Genomic DNA, 16,496 nt, shown 5'->3' on the forward strand with positions numbered 1-16,496 from the left:
TCAAAACGCAAGTAGCCGTTACACTCTCGAACCATTCTTTCCGTCATCCAGGGCGCAACAGCCAAAGCGATTGATTCCAAAATGGCCGAAAGGAAGGATCTTCAAGAGATTATAGAAAGGAATATATATCAATTCAAAACGACTTATCATGGACTTATTGGCTTGGGACTCTGGTCGTATTTGGATTCGAGGACATCACAGGATGGCTGGTGAACAGATGCGTGCTACATGTATCGGCCCCATGGACTTTGAGTAACAATCCACACCCAAGCTAGATGGCTTAAAACGTCCACACATCATGACCTGCACCAAAGCTCAAGCGGCATTCCCCAGATCCAAAGAAATTGAAAATTCCAAAAATGTGCGTGTCAGCCACTTCGACAGTGATCCGACATGCTTGCACTCCATGATCGCACAATGACTGCTCGAGACACAGTACCCCAAAAGCGTCACCGAGGCCTACGCTATGGCCTCGTCGTGACGAATAGCATACACGCGGCATATTTCACGGTCAAACAAGCAAAAGAATCCACAGAGCAATACGCTCGCAGAAGACACAGAACGCTTCTCCGTCTCCAACACGACTAGCGGAAAAGTGAAAAGATACCGTGGGTATCTACCCCATTTCCAACGCACACCGCATCGCTTCCCCCAGCTGCATGCCAACCTCACGGCATGAACATGGCAGGTAGGTCGTGGAGCGGGTTAGTCATGAGAAAATTGCCACCTGATTCGCTTTGCTATGACTACGTTCGTTTATTCCACACGGATCTCTTCTGCAAAGCCAAGATCACGGGCGCGAGCTCGTTGTGATTTGCCGACAGTGTTCTCGATGTTGGATGCCAATAGCACGCATTCCATCTACAGGGCCTGGATACAGATGGTCTCCACATTGGTGACATCGCTATGCACCGTCGCCTGGCCGAAGCGCCCCGCGGCTACCTGTTCGAGGTGTGTCATGTGCAGGGACAAGTGGCAATGATCACGTGGCAATATCTTATGACCATAGTGGTGTGTCAATGTACAAGCGCCCTTTTGCCACAGGCGTGTCTTATTGTTTCTAACAAACTGAATCCTCAATCGGTTAAACCAAGAACACTACCCTTGCAGCGATTCATGCCTCCCTTCACATACAACGCGTCGATGGTCCACAGTCATGCACTTTGCCTTCCTGCAGTCAACACAGAATCGAAAGTGAGATATGGCTTAGTACATCCCGTTGTCCCTTTTTCCCAAAAGGGGTGGGACCGCCCGATCATTGCAGTCAACGGCGGCGCCAGATACGTACGGGCGGCATCCACACCCGTCGTGTCTCGAGACCCGCCCTTTCTGCAGGAACGAAGCAGTTGACGGACATGTTCAAAGTGTCTGTCTGCAGGAGACACGCTGTCGCTTTCGTCGTGACCAGACTCTCGCCACGGGGCTCTGCATCGACGACCTTCGCCGCGTCGTCACCCATGTCAGATACGCTCGCACTCACTCACGAGATCGCCGATGCCTCGAATACCTTAGACATGTGTCCGGCTGCTGCTCTTGAGACAGTTGAACGACCGTCCAATCCGCGCGCCGGGATGGGGGCCGGGGGGGGGGAGGGTTTCTTTTCAAACAGCTTAGGGAAGAATATCCACAATCCCCTTCGATCTCTACCTTAGACTCTCCCCTCCCATCACCATCCTCCAGTCACCCGAGTTTCTTCCCGTACCGGTATAGCGAAATCCGGCTCCGCGTGCCGGCGCGCCATCTCAAACCCCCTGGACGTGTGAATCTGGTGTGCAACCCTGCCGGTACGGTGCGAAAGTTATTCCCGGTCGAACGGACGGAGTGTCATAACACAACCGGGGCCCTGGAGATTTTCTCCGCGGAGTGTGTGCGGACGGAGTTGACATTCGGTGCCCGAGTGGATGGATCGCTAGGCGGGCGTTTTTTGGGCGGGATGGGATCTTAGGGGAGCGGTGAGGATCGTGCGAACGTGTTGAGGGATTGGGGGTGCGAAGAGATCTGCTTCGCTGGTTCTTGCGTGTGAACTCGTCGGGATTTCGGGTAGGGTAGGGTTGGGTGGTGTGTAGATTGCCTGAATGGTTCTCTCTCGGGATTCCCCTGGATCAGGTCTTATAACCCCATACGACTCAGTCGTTGATGCGACACGCCGCTGGTATCAACATAAGATTCCCAGCCTCCTCCCGGCCACCTATTGGAGAAACCACCTTATCTGTATAGAGTGTGAATATTGGCCTAGAGGAGTCCTGAGATGGAATAATCGATGCGATCTGCACATCACGTACTTGAATTTTGACAGCTGGGAGGAGGCCGAGAACCTAATTCGACACTGGTTTCTTATTCTCTGTCCTGCCGTGATGTTGTCGTGGACTCTTGGCTACGCTGCTGATAAATTAGGGTGACGGCGGGCGAGTGTTGAGACAAACAAGGTTCAAGCTGGAGAAATGTACTCGAAAGAGGATTTGCCTTTCCGCAATCTCAGATACCGGATAGTTCAATTCTCCCCCGGCCGTCCAGCTCTCTCGGAAGGTGCGTATCGGGAAGTTCCTTCAAAGATCCATCAATGGGCGCTGCGGCAAAGTTGACCGCTGTTATCCAAACCGGTCCGCTGTGTCGGTATTCGAGGCTCGCTTCTGCGTTGCCGCACCGCTTCTTTCCAGAACCAGAAGCCGAGGAATCCGATGGCGGTTGTTCCGAGCGGGACACCGATCCCGACGCCTACTGCGGTCGGCAGGCTGGTCGACTGCTCCTGGGTTTGAGCAGGCACAGGAGGGCCCGTGGACGTGTTGGCTAGGAAGGACGCTTGGACCGGAGTCATTGTCGATATGGGTCCAGTGGGGAAGGTAGTGGTCACGGGAATCGCCGGAGGAGATCTTGGTGGGAGCTGATGGCGACGGTGTGACAGGTGGAAATGCTAAGATAGAGCCTTTCGTATCATTAACGAAAGTTGTGTCGATGCTTGTCTGACAGGCCGTATGTTTAATCTTATCGCCACACCACTAGTTGAATGGACCGTTCACTGCTGGACTATTCCAAAGATTCGACCGTGAATCTCTTTGCGCTGACATGGAAAGACTTAGCGGCTACTACGGGTTGAGGAGCAGATGTGGGCGGTTAGAGGAAAGATCCGAGATGAACCCCGGAAAGAGTTCTTATTACCGTCGTTGCATCCTTGACTTGGACATGCCGTCGTATTACTCCAGTCTTTGACAGTGCATGCGCCTCGATACGTCTTTGTCCGGGAATCAGTGTTTGGCTCGAGGAAGGGGCAGTGTAAATGGCAGTCCAAGGCAGGAAGGAGGGTGCGATGGGGCGTACCGAACCTATCTCTGATCCATAACATAGACCGTTCGACAGACAAACCTCTCCGTTCAAGCAGCAGGCACTGTCTTGGGTCGCATAGCAGTTCACGTAATGTCCTTGACCGGGCGCTATGCCGGAGCCATCGGGCCAGTAGCACGGCTGCTGAGCCAGCAGTAAGGACCAGAGGGGTTGTGGAGTCACTGGTTGATTTTATACCAGGCAGATGTCTACACGCGCTCTCGTGCGACGTGGTTGAATGAGGTGGTTACGAAGGATTGATGGGACATGAGGCAGTGCATTCTTCGTTTCAACCTTCTTCCCTTGCGGCGTTACGATTACCCACATTGGCTGCGCTGTCGATCTGCGGCCCCGTATCTCCTTTTGCTTGCAGATTATCGACTTGAAGAATCCTCTGAATCCCATGCGGTGGTTTGATCGGAGCGGCCATTTCGACATTTGGTATCGAAGCAATGACATTTCGATTCTTTTTGGTGTTCGTCGAGGCTAGCACCTCTGGTAGCAAGACGCTCTGTCAGACTGTTTCGGGGCACATACTATCGTTATATGCAACAATGACCGAGGGACCTGAGCGTATTGTTCACGAAGAGTAGCAGAAGCAAATTCTGTGCGCGCGATTGACCTTACCCACAAACCTGCAGCAGCTGGCCGAGCGCTGCAAGAGATTTTGTGTTGAGCGGTCGGCATCTTCAAACCTTGGATCCAAGCATGCACAACAACGTTCAATTTTTCAAAACGTGGTGAATGCGCACGTGCACCGCCTCCTATCATCACTTTGATCTCGAGGTTCTCCGGCATGTCGCTGGTACCAAATTCGGTGAATTCGACGCTAAAGCGAGAGTATGAGGACACCCTCTCCCGGGTTGGGAATCACAACGGAATTGAAAAGAAGCTGCCTTTGCATTCAAGTATTGGTCACGCCCTGCACAATCGCAACGGGACACGCCGGATCCTCTACCGCAGAATCTCTCGCAGTACTCGAATTTCTCCACTTTTCCGTCGTCTCATGGCAGCAAACACTCGTATTCGGCAATTGTACTGTCATAGCAAGCTTTTCTGATGGGTCTTCGAACACGATCCCATTGCCTGAGAGGCAACAGGCTGGGGGAACGTAATTGCAATTTTGCATGGAGGCAGATGCAGCCATTGGCGTAATCGTAGTCATCGGGTTCAGTACAGCGTTCATTGCAATGTTGTCTGGCGGGAGATTGAGGGTCAGCGGATGTGCCTTGTCCCGCATCGCCCCGGCCTTCAGCATCCCAGTCGCCTCCTCCGGTTGTTGGATTCTTGGTAGGTGGTTCCGATTCGTCCCCGGCGTTCTCGCATACAGCGCTACCTTCGGCGTCGGTCGCACATGCCATTTGTATTCCGAGCATTCTTCAGAACTTGAACTCATTATGATAAACGTGTGCAACCAACGGAGCCTTTTCACCATTACTACGACATTCTGAGTCGACATTAGCGGTGCATAGATGGGCATGTATTGGGAATGTACCCGTTTCGTGCCATCCTCCAATCCCTTGCGTCTTGGCGCAGAGTTCTACAACACCATTTGCTTTTCCCTGCAACACCGACCAGTATTCCGAATGGAATAAATGCCTGGTGTATATCGTTTGTGCTACAGCGATGGAGCAAGGTCCTTACTGTTGGGTTAGTATACAGACTCAAAATTAGGAGAATCCTGACAGTAGAGAAGTAGAATACCATTTGTTTTCACTACGGGAAGTTGATATATTCCCTCTTGCCCAAGCGGGTCTTCTCCATACAGCGCTATGTAACTTGCCCTTTTGCCGATGCCCAGAAAAGCGGCAGTGCTAGACTCATCTTCATCGTCTTCGAAAGTGTCAAATTCATCTAGGGCTCTAAGGCAGTCTTGATACACGGGCTCTCCATTTCCAGGCCTCGAAGTCAGCTTTTTTCCCTCCTCCATTGATACGAGATCTGAAGCTTGATGAGAGGATCTACCTTCGCATTCGTGTCTAATTGGGGAATTTCACCATCATTGCATATGTGCAGCTAAAGCGTAAGCAAAATACAAGAACGAGCGCAGACACCCTCGCCATCATTGGTGTCGAAGTTCGAGACCACATGCTCCAAGAGCCTAGATCCTTGTGTTTCTATATTCAAGGTGAGGTTGCTTAATCCTACCTCGCCCGACCATGGCTGCATACTCAGTCAGGACATGGTCAATATAATAGCCTTATAGACTCCGGCCGGCTCTAGCGGCGTGTCATTGACAAGTACGAACTCAGCTTTAAACCCTGGAGGAGCTGGTGGAATTGGTGTACTGAAAATCGAGATTCATGTCTGAAAGAAAATGTGAGAGCGACAGCAAAGAAGACCGGGCGTGCAAAAGACAAGGTCTCAAATAACCAACGATGCGCTCTCGCAGAAGGTGCAAAAGCATCTGTATGAGTGGTCAAGCGGTTCCGGTACGCGCAAATCAGTCGAATGCGCCGGAGCGACAAGGCGCAAATATGCCGAGCAGAAGTCTGCTGCACTGTAGAAAAATCTAAACCCGAATTTTTGTTCTGCTGCTTTTCATTGGGAAATGTTGGCTTTGATGATCCCACTACGCCTCGCGTTGATATGTACCTCCACCGTCTTGTCTCTGCTCGTACGCCTTTGCGAACCAATACAACCACTGCGAACAAAGCCAAAATCTGTGCCTGCATTGTCAAATAGTATCTCTACTCATGGGGGGGTCAGCGACTCCCTTCTCTCTTTGCCCCCATGTGAAGTGCTCGACCGAGGGTACAACGAGTCCTTGTTAAAGCTGAACTTGTCCGTGGACCCAATCTTCAACTGCAATGAAGGATGGGGACGCCTCTGAATCTGCAGGTGTGCGAGGAAGCACTTACGTCGGTTCCTTGGGTGACTGGGCCTGAGACAAAGTTTTTAAGTTTTGGGCCACGTGAGGCGGATGTTCACCATATTGGGTTGCCCAGACGATTCATGAGCTGTGAGCCCTTGTCTTTTCGATGTAGACACGCTGGCTCTGACGTTCGAACCCGCTGATGGGATTTGCGTTGTCGAACCATATCTTGTGCCTGGGAAGGCTTCCGCTCATGTAACGCCGATCAATGCGTACTTCGCCACCGCTACCCTTATTCAGAGGTGCGTGGGCGGTATTCCGTCGAAAGGAGGCCGGGTACGAAGTTTTGTTGAGTGGCGTGATATTCAATCGGCCTAGGTCTTGCAGCGGATTCTATGGAGCGGAATGAAAGTTCAGGAGGCGATGATAATCTCCTTGTCTCTGTATCCGAATACGATCCGTACTTTTAGGGTGATAACGTGCGTTGTTTTGGAAGCGCAGGCGGGCCTGGGATCAAAAAGTCTTGCAATGGGTTGGCAGACCGAATGGACACCTCCCAGTCCTTAGAAATCTTTGGACCAGGAGGAATTGCACACGATTATGTCACTCCTTACACGCTCACAGCATGTATGTCACTTGCACTATCTGACATCTCTTATATTGTAACGATTTATTCAACAAACAATCGGTGTTACTTGACGATAAAGAGTGGTCCTAACAATCTGTTTATGGGAATAACAAGCTGGTATGAAATCTGGGAAGTTGCCATACTTGTGAATGCGATGTGCATGAGAGCTGGAAAGAAGGGCGTCTTCAAGATACTTTCCGTTGGTAAGTCGAAGGTCCTCCATGCAATTGAATGGTCGATGAGGATTCGTTGTCAGAATTAAATAATATATTAAAAATACGCTTACCCCTATATTCTTAATCATTGGGAAACAAAAAAGTTCCCGCAAGCACCCCCCTCTCGAAAATTGAAAAATGAAACTTCTGGAATAACTTTACAACGATAAATTATAATTTTCTAAAAACTTTATAACTATACGAAGATATAATAAAGATTAAGATCTTTAACTTTTAAAATATTCTTATTATCTGCTATATAGTAAAATAAAAATCTATTAAACTCTTAAGATTTTTTAGATAAGTCTTAGCGATTATAGTAACTATTCTATAAAAACTTTTTTATTTTCTAATAATTAAAAATATAGAAATATAATAGATTAAAAAGTAAAAATATATTTTAAGAAGATTATTATATTAATAAAAGTAATATATATCTTATTTTAGAATTTAATTATATATATAATTAAAAACTAGAAAAAAATAACGACTTAAAAATTAATTTAAAATTAATTAAAAAGAAAGAAAAGATAAAAAGAGATAATCTTTATATAGACGTTAAGAGAGTTATAACGTTATAATAATAATAATAGATTTTTTTTAATTTTTTTTTTTTTTTTTACTATAAATCGTATTTTAAATAAAGTATTATATTATTTTCTTCGAAATTTTAATTACTTTTATTAAGAAATAGTTCTAAGTGAAATTATATATATTAATAATATATATATAGTATAATAATTAATAAATTAAAGAAGGTCTATAGTAGAAGAAGTCTCTATAGTATCGTAGTACTAAGAAACTAAGCCTAATCGAGACGCCTAGTAGAGAAATTCGTAAAAACTTTTTTATTTTTTAAGATAAAGATATTCTTCTTCTAATTAATGTAGCTAGTATATATAGAAATTTATAATTATTAATTCTTTTTATAATAGTATTATCTACTTACTACTCGATATCTTCTTTACTTTTTTTAAAAATAATATATATTAATTATATAAACGACTTTTAAAAAAAAATCTAAAAAAAATATAAATATATTTAGAAATGAATATGGCTAGAATATGAATATGACTAAGATATTCTGAATATTTCTGAGTATGACTACAGAGCTTCCAATATGGCAATCTCGGCTATTTTGTCTCCCTCAGTCAAGCTGTGGCGAGTAAGAAACTTGGTCTGAAACTCCCTGAGACTACCCGTGCCGAGATGTAAGCCTGGCGACGTCATGATATTTGGCGGTCAATGGATAGCACGCTCTTCCTCTAGCACAAGACTTCAGACCCGAAGACACAACTCTACTTATGACATAATTATATCGAATTACGCCGACTGAAACAAGCACCGCCAACCACTCTCTAGAGCAAGATTATTCGCGAAATGAGCGGCAACCACTTCAGGCCTTGAACCGGAACCAAGACTGTCAACGTTCAAGCTACCATTTTTCACAACGCCCACAACCTCATGGCCTCCGCCCCGAAAATCGCCATCATCGGCGCCGGTCCCGCAGGCCTCACGCTCGCACGCCTCCTCCACGTGTCAGAAGTCACGGTCGACCTAACGCTCTACGACCTCGACGCCTCCCCAACCTCCCGCCCAGATCGAGGCGGCACCCTCGACCTGCATGCCGACACTGGTCTCGCCGCGCTCCGCAAATGCGACCTCTGGGACTCTTTCCGCAAATACGCCCGCTACGACGGCCAGGAGTTCATCATCGTAGATAAGAACGCAACGGAGCTCGTCCACAGACGAGGCGGGGAGAGGGCCGGGCCGTCTGACCGTCCGGAGATTGATCGCGAGAGGCTGAAGGAAATTTTGTTGGAGAGTGTGCCCGAGGAATGGGTGAGATGGGGACGGCATTTGAGGGAGGTGACGGAGGATGGGAAGTTGAGGTTTGATGGAAGGGAGCAGTTGGAGGGGCCGTTCGATTTGATTGTTGGGGCGGATGGGGCGTGGAGTAAGGTTAGGGGAAGGTTGAATGAGATCGAGCCGGCTTATTCTGGGGTGAGTGGGTATGAAACGGAGATCATGGAGCCGGCGAGGACGTGTCCGCATGTGGATAAGATGGTTGGGAGGGGGAGCATTATTGGGTCATCGGATGCGAAGTTTTTGAATGCGCAGAGGATGGGGAATGATAGTCTTAAGGTCCGTAGCTGGTATGCGTGTCCGGAGGGCGAGGCGAAGGAGACATTGGATAAGTATGGAAAGAAGGGAACGCTCGAAAAGATTTTAGAGAGGTATGCGGGTTGGGCGCCGGAGATGACTGAGCTTTTCAGGCAGGGGGATCTGGATGAATTGAAGCATTGGACTCTTTACGAGTTGCCCGTGGGTTACAAATGGGACCACAAGCAGGGTTTCACGCTGATCGGAGACGCCGCAAGTCTTGCGACGCCATTCAGTGGAGAGGGTGTCAACAAAGCGATGAAGGATTCTCTCGAATTGGCAGAGCTCATCGAGAAGAGCCAGGATCCGAACGATGACCTTACACTGGATCAAGCAGTCCTGCTCTATGAGCAGCTGATGTTTCCCAGGGCCGAGAAGGTCCAAGCAAGGACCATGAACAACAAGCAGATCGCGTTCGGACCGGAAGCGCCACTTGGACTCATGACCGGTATGCTGAAAATGAAGGCAGGTGACAGTCCGTCGATCCTCGTCAGGATGCTTGGAACAGCGCCCGTTGTTGCGGCGGTCTACGGCTACTTCTGGATACGCGCGCAGATTGGCTGGGCTGTGCGCAGGTTGTGGAGGAGAACGTGAGGCTGTCGTTGTATACTGGCTGGAAGTATGAAGAGCATACAGCGTAGGCATCAGGAAGAGTGCACAACATAAGCTAGACACGTATGTAAGTACAACAGGTCTATCACGGCCATAACGAGTTTCAGCAATACCCTTCTACCATCACAATACCAGGTCACGCGTGCTAGATATGGAATTAAACAACGCCAGGCATTTGTTCTTAGTAGCTATCAGCTATGGAACCATTAAAAAAAGAAGGAAATCGCAAGGCACACTCAAGCGCCAGCGTGCTTTTGGAATCAAGCACAGGTCCCACGCTCACATCAAGGAAAGGGATGCGAATCGAAGCGTGAGAGCGCTCAACCACCCATTTACAACCTGTGTGGGCCCTATTTGTGCATGTGAGGTGTGTTTTTCTTGAGAGGGACATTTTGTGACGCTTTCTATACTATTCCTCTCGGCCCTCACAGCCGTCCTCAGCGATGACCCTAAGGTTATCTACCCGAGTACAGGACTCAAGACTACTCTAGAGGAGGGTCCCCCAGTCAAAACGGACCGACGGGTCCTGGTGGTCAACCCAGTCTTCCAGGCCTTTGCCCACAAGAAAACGGCATGGGTCAAATCCACAGCATCCTGGACATCATCACATCAGTCATTTCCGACGTCGCCGACAGTTCATCCATAATTTCCATGCCACCATGTTCCCGCAGCAGACCACCGTTGCCCAAGCGCCGCGAACGTCTAGAGCTCGTGCTCCGCCTATGAAAACGGCTTTGCTTCCCAGGTAGCGAGTGTGCTGGCGGGTCGCTTGTGTTCCTGTTGTACCGCGTGGGCGGGTTCGTATCCGTACGGCGTATTTGGTGGATTCAGAAGGAGCTGCAAGAGATATGTTCAAACGCAGACACAGTCTTCGTTGCCACTACGGGCTTTGGCAGTGATATGAGATTTGTTCGAGTGCGGGAAACGACAGGTTGACAGCTACGGTAGTTGCGGCTGTGGGCACTAGCGCTGGATCCATGGTTGTAAATGGTATGGTGGCTTTGGTGATTGCCCGTGCCTCAATCTCGATGTCAATGTCAGCGACGTCTACCAGCACAGCGACTGCGCAAACTAGTAGGTCCACTAGTGCCCTAAAATATGGCATTGTGGGTCGACATCTCGCGTGGAAGCATCATTTCATTGTTTTAGTGATTACTATAGGTGGGGTTGTCATGTGAAGTATATTACATAGGACCGAAGTCGTGTCTTGGAGGGGAGAAGATATCATGTTCTGCTCCTTTGGAGCCAACCACCGTGTGTTGCAAAGAAGAAATCACATGGCATTCATTGTGTCAAGGAGGCAGTGAGAGATCGAGACCGGTATGTGCCACCAGGAACTCTAAAAGGTCTACCGGCCACGTTGAGGATGCGCGTCCTGATCAATCAAAGGGCAGCTACCACCTTGCAAAAGAAAGTCTTGAATTGCTTTGCTTGTCCGATTTCCCTGAGATCGCGAATCGGTGTGCTCGGCCCAGAGGTCTGGTTCAAGGTCCCAATGCTGAGGCGGATTCTCGCCAAGCAGGTCTCCCCTAATACATGCAGATTTCAAGTTCAAGACTTTGTTCATTTTCTGGAGGGTTTCTATCCAGGTGCCTTCCAGGAGTCGCATCGTTCTCATAGTAACGTGCTTCAACGTTGACGCATGTCGTTCGAAGAAGCAGTTTATGTTTTCGGATGTTGCATCAATGTTCTCCCATGTAATGCTTTCGAGGCATGGCCATGTTGTACTTCCGACAGTCTGATTCAGCTCGGCCGGACAGAATGGTTCATACCAGTCGAAGCTTATCGTAAGATTTTTGAGGTTGGGAGCCGCGGCAAGAAACTCAGCCAGCTTAGCATTTTTACTAAGATATCTCCGGCACTTTGGTATTTCTACGCCAATATCGTTGCCGCTTTGGTCCATTCCGGTAGAGATCGCAAGCTCCAAAGTCGTTAGGTAGTGAAGGGTACTCTTCATGCGCTCCAGAACTTCGTCACTCTGCTGTAAGAATTTCCAATCAACGCTGCCAAGTTGTAGTATACTGAGTTTGATACCAGCTTCGTGAACGGCAAGAAGCAATGAGCTCATGAAGGGGATGCCGCAATAATCTCCTCCCGCATAATGGAGACCTGCTGCGAAAGCATTGATCGCATCCTTACGTCTAACATAGATCGCCCATCCATGGTTCATGCATATCTCCGACAGGTTAGGTAGACGGGACATAGCATCAGAGAACTCCTGGAGTCCGTAGTCTCTGCGCCGAAGTTCTTCCTGCTCAGCGTACATTCGAGTGTACTCTTTGTAAGCCTTTTCGAGGTAGCTTCTTGAGTAATTGTGACGAGGCCGCTCTCGGATCTTGGTGATGTTGCGTCGCCAGGCGCGAAGCTCACGCTCACTGGCATCGGGGCCTGGGAGTGCTCCAAAGGCTCCCGTATCGCTGTTATTGATGATATTACTCTCCCAATCATATTGGGTTGTATAGTCATCTAGCGTGTTCGGCTCATAATACAGAGAAGTAATATGTTTGCTGATGAGCGGGTGCCGTGAGATGTCGAGGAGACGCTGGAAACTTTCCGGCTTGAAGACCAAATTCACGTTTCCGAGCAAAAACCGCGTAGCAATGTTGTTCCAAAATTTGGACACCAAGCGAAGATTAGGAACGTCCTTCTCGTCAATGGAGTAGCATATCAACTCCGCGACTTCTGGAGGTAGACGCTCGATATAGCAGGTAGAACTAGATTCGGCTGGACTATGGTGCTTTAAAATCATTGCTGTCTGGACTTGCTCTGCTCAAAGCTGGAGATTGTGTTGACATCGCAGAGTCTCAAGATAAAGATTGTTGTACAACGGGACACCACCAACGCGAAAATGCGGGTAGCTTTTTCACTCTAAATACCCGGCGCTTAAACCCTACGGCGTAGTCAAACGACAACCCAACATCTGCTCTATCATCATCAACGTACATGTTGTACATTGAGCAATGGCTAGAACAAAAGCGACCGCATCTTACTGGACGCAACCTCGCACCAGGGCTAATCCTTCCGAACCACCTCGCAGATCTCTCAGATTGCGCAAAGAGAATGCAAGCGACACACAACAGACGCCAGAACAAACACTCCCTACCCATTCCCAATCAGCCTCTTCGCTCTTCAAAGTCCCACGCGAAATCAGAGACTACATCTTTAAGCTCGCCTTAACCACTTACGAAGATGCCACGAAACTCTGCGATCTCGAGACCCAAGTGCCTGGATGTTACCAAAGAAGCTTTCCCCATCATCGCCCAGGCCATTACCACCACCTCCGCACGGACACAGCGCTGCTTTGTACATGTCGCCTCATCCACAATGAGACCGCCCTCGTACCAGTGTCTGTCAATACTCACTCTCTCTGCTACCCCGACATCCGAGCCCTTTCTTTCCCAATGTCCACCGTCGCCACCTCCTACTTCAAGCGCATGACATCCGCTCAACTTGCAGCCGTGCAGCACATCCATATATTTGCCAATCGCTCTCGTCTCACGGCCGAAGACCCTGGCCGGTATATCAGCCACAGCGCGTTCGCGGAGCTAGGCTGTTTGCGCGGCAAGAAGGAGAAAGAGGCTGGTGAGGGTGAAGGTACTTGTGGGATCGGGGGACCATACCCGAAGATGATGACGATTACAATCAGGGACTGCGACTGGAAATTCCGTAATCATACTCAGTTCGATCTTGACAACATGTTGGGAAATAGGCATTGGGAGAATGTGTTGGGAGAGTTGAAGGAATTGAGAATGGAATTGGAGATTGAAATTAGGCAAAAGGAGGCAATAATGCCCGTTATCAACAAGTTGAAGGGCTTTGAATTTGATATCGGAGGAGGTGAGTCACTGGTTGCAGAGGAAAAGGTGAAGGAGAATTCGTGGATGGGACCAATTCAGTACCCTAGAGATTATACGCCAGGAGACATGTGTGAGGAAAGATCATATTATGTTGCTACGCTTGTCTGGAAAGTGAGGTCCGTTGGTCAAGACTCTGCATGTTAGAATCTTATTTCGGGGTTCGAATGTCCATAGTCTTGCGGGCTCGCGACCGTGAAGCTTGATCAGGTTTCTCTCCCCAAGGATGGTGAATGGGACGATTGCGATGAGGCAGTGATCGTAGATCATGTCACGGATTTTCAGTGGGAGCTTGTCGAATGCGGACATTGCGTTTGGATGGAGCGATGAGATGCTCGAGTGGAAGATGGTGTATTGTGAGAAAGAGCAGGTTTTCAATGCATCACTTCAGCTGGGGTCTGCTCGTTTGTTTGATGAGTTAAGTTCAAAGAGTTGATCGCGCGGTAATTGCATGCCAGGTTGGTTGTGTCAAACAAGAAGAGTAGAGATGCAGATACTAGGATTGGAAGCTGTCTTGAGTATTGATTTTTTGGAAGGAGGGAGAATACCCCAGTCTAATCTCGCGGTAGGGGTAAAGGTGGAAGCTGTACTAGTTGGAGCTGCAGCACTTGCGCTGGTCGTCCCCGCCGCTTTCACAACGCTGGGCGAAGCACTTGGCAAACTCGTCTCATTACCTTCGCACTGAGCACCCATGAGATCTATATCTTCGGGGCATGCCGTGAAGACTGTCATCGACAGCCTGCGAGGGCAACGGAGCTATTCGGGCAAGCCAATTTAGCCTACCAGATAATGTCTACCTGCGAAGGACATGCGAACACGGTACCTAACTTAGTAGCTGTTGGCTTGCTTCCATCATTGCACGCGCATGTGTGGATGTAATAAGGATTTATGCCACCTTGAAGTATATCGATACTAGGTTTCCCAATAACGAGTCAGCGACTCTTGATCATCGGACAACGGGCTGAGACTAAGGCACTTACATCTGTGTGCATGCGAAGACAACAATTGGGGAAGCGGGACCCAGAGGTTCTACCGGGGCTGGCAGAGTAGGACTGGATGAATCAGAAGCTGTAGCCGGAGGTGATGTGGGCGCTGGCGTGATAGGACTAGATGATGGAGGCTGCTTGGCGGCACGATGAATGGACACGAATACCAACGTCTATGATTGACACATCTGCAATTATGTGCAGTTCATTCCCGTCCCTAGGTGCGTAACCACCGACTTGCGACCTTCATCGTGCTCGCACTAAAACAATTCTCCCTCGAAGCCGCTGAATCCTAGCGTGCGGTACGATCAAACGCTACCGCAGCAAAGGCCTGAAGATCAGATGCTCCCATCTGAATCTTGCAGTTCCTGCGCTCGAATCTGGCATCTATCGCTCGGTACGTTCCATCACTGGGATCCACATCTCATACCTCACCCACTTTTTTCATTCATGATCCAACGACTCAAACAGTGGTGTGTCATCTGCTCCCCCTGAAACCCAGCACCATCAACCACTCGCCTGCTCCCCCCACCCCCTCTCAACCAATCCTTCATCACCCGCCCACGTTTCGGCCTTCGGATCCACTTTCCAAAACGGAACAGAGAAACCTCCGCCATCTTTCACAGCGTCTGCACTAAACGCGCAAACTGCCGTCTTTCTCGTCCCCTCAATGGGAGAGATCATTCCAAGACCCATATTCACGCACGCAAAAATCCGAGCTAAGGGATATAGAACAGGCTATCACTAGGTCTGTCAAGACGTAGTGGGGGGTGGACGGCGTAGGTAGCTGATGCCGTGGTTTAGAGGCAGGGAGAGTCAAGTGGCCGCTTCTGACATCATCTTGATCAACGTCTTCATGATGAGCTAGGAAAATCTGACGGGTAGAAAGTGTGAGGATGCTAGTAAGAATGTTTTCATCCTTTCGAACAGCTTCCTCAGATCCTGAATTATGGGCCAGCGCCGTTGCAAACGCGCTATTACTCTATTCGGTCTAAAATCGAAAAGACGACTGGATTGCTTTTACTATGCTAGATGTGGGGTAAAAAGCTTGACAACTGCAAAGTGTCGCAAGCAACTCGCTACTTGAAAGGTGAATCGGAAGAAACATAAACTCCGACATTAATTCCATTACTAGCCGACCTACGATGCAAGAGGGAAGAAGAAAAAAGAAAACAGTTCCAAGCAACACGAGCGCAACAGGTGCATGCGCTGGACCATTTACACTCCTTCGCCAGCCGTCACTTACCTTCCACCCACCTTCCTCACTGCGTTCTCCAAAGATTGAAACACGTCACCGGCACACTGGGCGTATAGCAAGTATTAGCCGCGAGCGTCGCCCCAGTTGTCTGGTCCGGGTTCGCCGTATATTGAAACAGCGCGCACTCCTTATCAATGGGCACGCCATCGCTGCCATTCTTCGTGCTGCCGTCCGGGTAGGCGAAGTTCATGTCGAGCTGCTCGTTCGGCTGCAGGTCCCGGCCCAGCATGTAGGAGACGACGAGCGCGTGGTTGTTTTGGCCATACAGCAGGTCCGGGTACCAGATATTCTCGCCGCCAATGGTATTGTTGCCGCAGCCGGAGCGCGTCCAGGCGGAGAAGGTTTGATTGGTGCCGGCCATGTATTGTGGGGATGATGGGGTGTTGGTGGATAATTTTGGGGTGATGTTGGAGTCATCGAAGCGGCGGTGGGGGCGGTGGGGGCGGCTGGCTAGAGCGGAGAATGGGAGGAGGAGGAGGAAGAGGGTGGTGAGGGGTGTGAGGGGGACGTACATGGTAAGTTGTGGAAATGGTTGATGTTGGGGGTAGTTGTGGGTTCTGGGAAACTGAGGGGTATTCGTAGGAGGAGTAAGGGTGAGTATTTGTTTTTTGTAAGGGATGGTTCGTGATTATATGGGCAGAAGAGAT

At 49.2% G+C, this 16,496-nt stretch overlaps 6 protein-coding genes across 6 annotated transcripts; 2 read left to right on the forward strand and 4 right to left on the reverse strand.

Moving 5' to 3' along the window:
- Positions 1 to 3,607: 3,607 nt before the first annotated feature.
- HO133_001363 (uncharacterized protein) lies at positions 3,608 to 4,116 on the reverse strand (the record flags this gene model as incomplete). The annotated part of the gene is made up of 2 exons (XM_037292293.1): positions 3,608 to 3,829; positions 3,946 to 4,116. 2 exons carry the CDS (start codon positions 4,114 to 4,116, stop codon positions 3,608 to 3,610), a joined length of 393 nt encoding a protein of 130 aa, XP_037151712.1.
- Positions 4,117 to 4,222: 106 nt separating this feature from the next.
- On the reverse strand, positions 4,223 to 5,248 carry HO133_001364 (uncharacterized protein; the record flags this gene model as incomplete). The annotated part of the gene is made up of 3 exons (XM_037292294.1): positions 4,223 to 4,755; positions 4,814 to 4,957; positions 5,023 to 5,248. 3 exons carry the CDS (start codon positions 5,246 to 5,248, stop codon positions 4,223 to 4,225), a joined length of 903 nt encoding a protein of 300 aa, XP_037151713.1.
- Positions 5,249 to 8,440: 3,192 nt separating this feature from the next.
- Positions 8,441 to 9,733, forward strand: HO133_001365 (uncharacterized protein; the record flags this gene model as incomplete). Its single annotated transcript, XM_037292295.1, has 1 exon — positions 8,441 to 9,733. One exon carries the CDS (start codon positions 8,441 to 8,443, stop codon positions 9,731 to 9,733), a length of 1,293 nt encoding a protein of 430 aa, XP_037151714.1.
- A 1,366-nt stretch (positions 9,734 to 11,099) lies between these two features.
- On the reverse strand, positions 11,100 to 12,500 carry HO133_001366 (uncharacterized protein; the record flags this gene model as incomplete). Its single annotated transcript, XM_037292296.1, has 1 exon — positions 11,100 to 12,500. The coding sequence occupies one exon, from the start codon at positions 12,498 to 12,500 to the stop codon at positions 11,100 to 11,102; it is 1,401 nt and encodes a 466-aa protein (XP_037151715.1).
- Positions 12,501 to 12,711: 211 nt separating this feature from the next.
- HO133_001367 (uncharacterized protein) lies at positions 12,712 to 13,752 on the forward strand (the record flags this gene model as incomplete). The annotated part of the gene is made up of 1 exon (XM_037292297.1): positions 12,712 to 13,752. One exon carries the CDS (start codon positions 12,712 to 12,714, stop codon positions 13,750 to 13,752), a length of 1,041 nt encoding a protein of 346 aa, XP_037151716.1.
- A 2,101-nt stretch (positions 13,753 to 15,853) lies between these two features.
- HO133_001368 (uncharacterized protein) lies at positions 15,854 to 16,363 on the reverse strand (the record flags this gene model as incomplete). The annotated part of the gene is made up of 1 exon (XM_037292298.1): positions 15,854 to 16,363. One exon carries the CDS (start codon positions 16,361 to 16,363, stop codon positions 15,854 to 15,856), a length of 510 nt encoding a protein of 169 aa, XP_037151717.1.
- Positions 16,364 to 16,496: the final 133 nt, after the last annotated feature.

Source organism: Letharia lupina (assembly GCF_014066315.1).
Source record: "Letharia lupina isolate WasteWater1 chromosome Unknown contig_12, whole genome shotgun sequence".
NCBI lineage: Eukaryota > Fungi > Ascomycota > Lecanoromycetes > Lecanorales > Parmeliaceae > Letharia > Letharia lupina.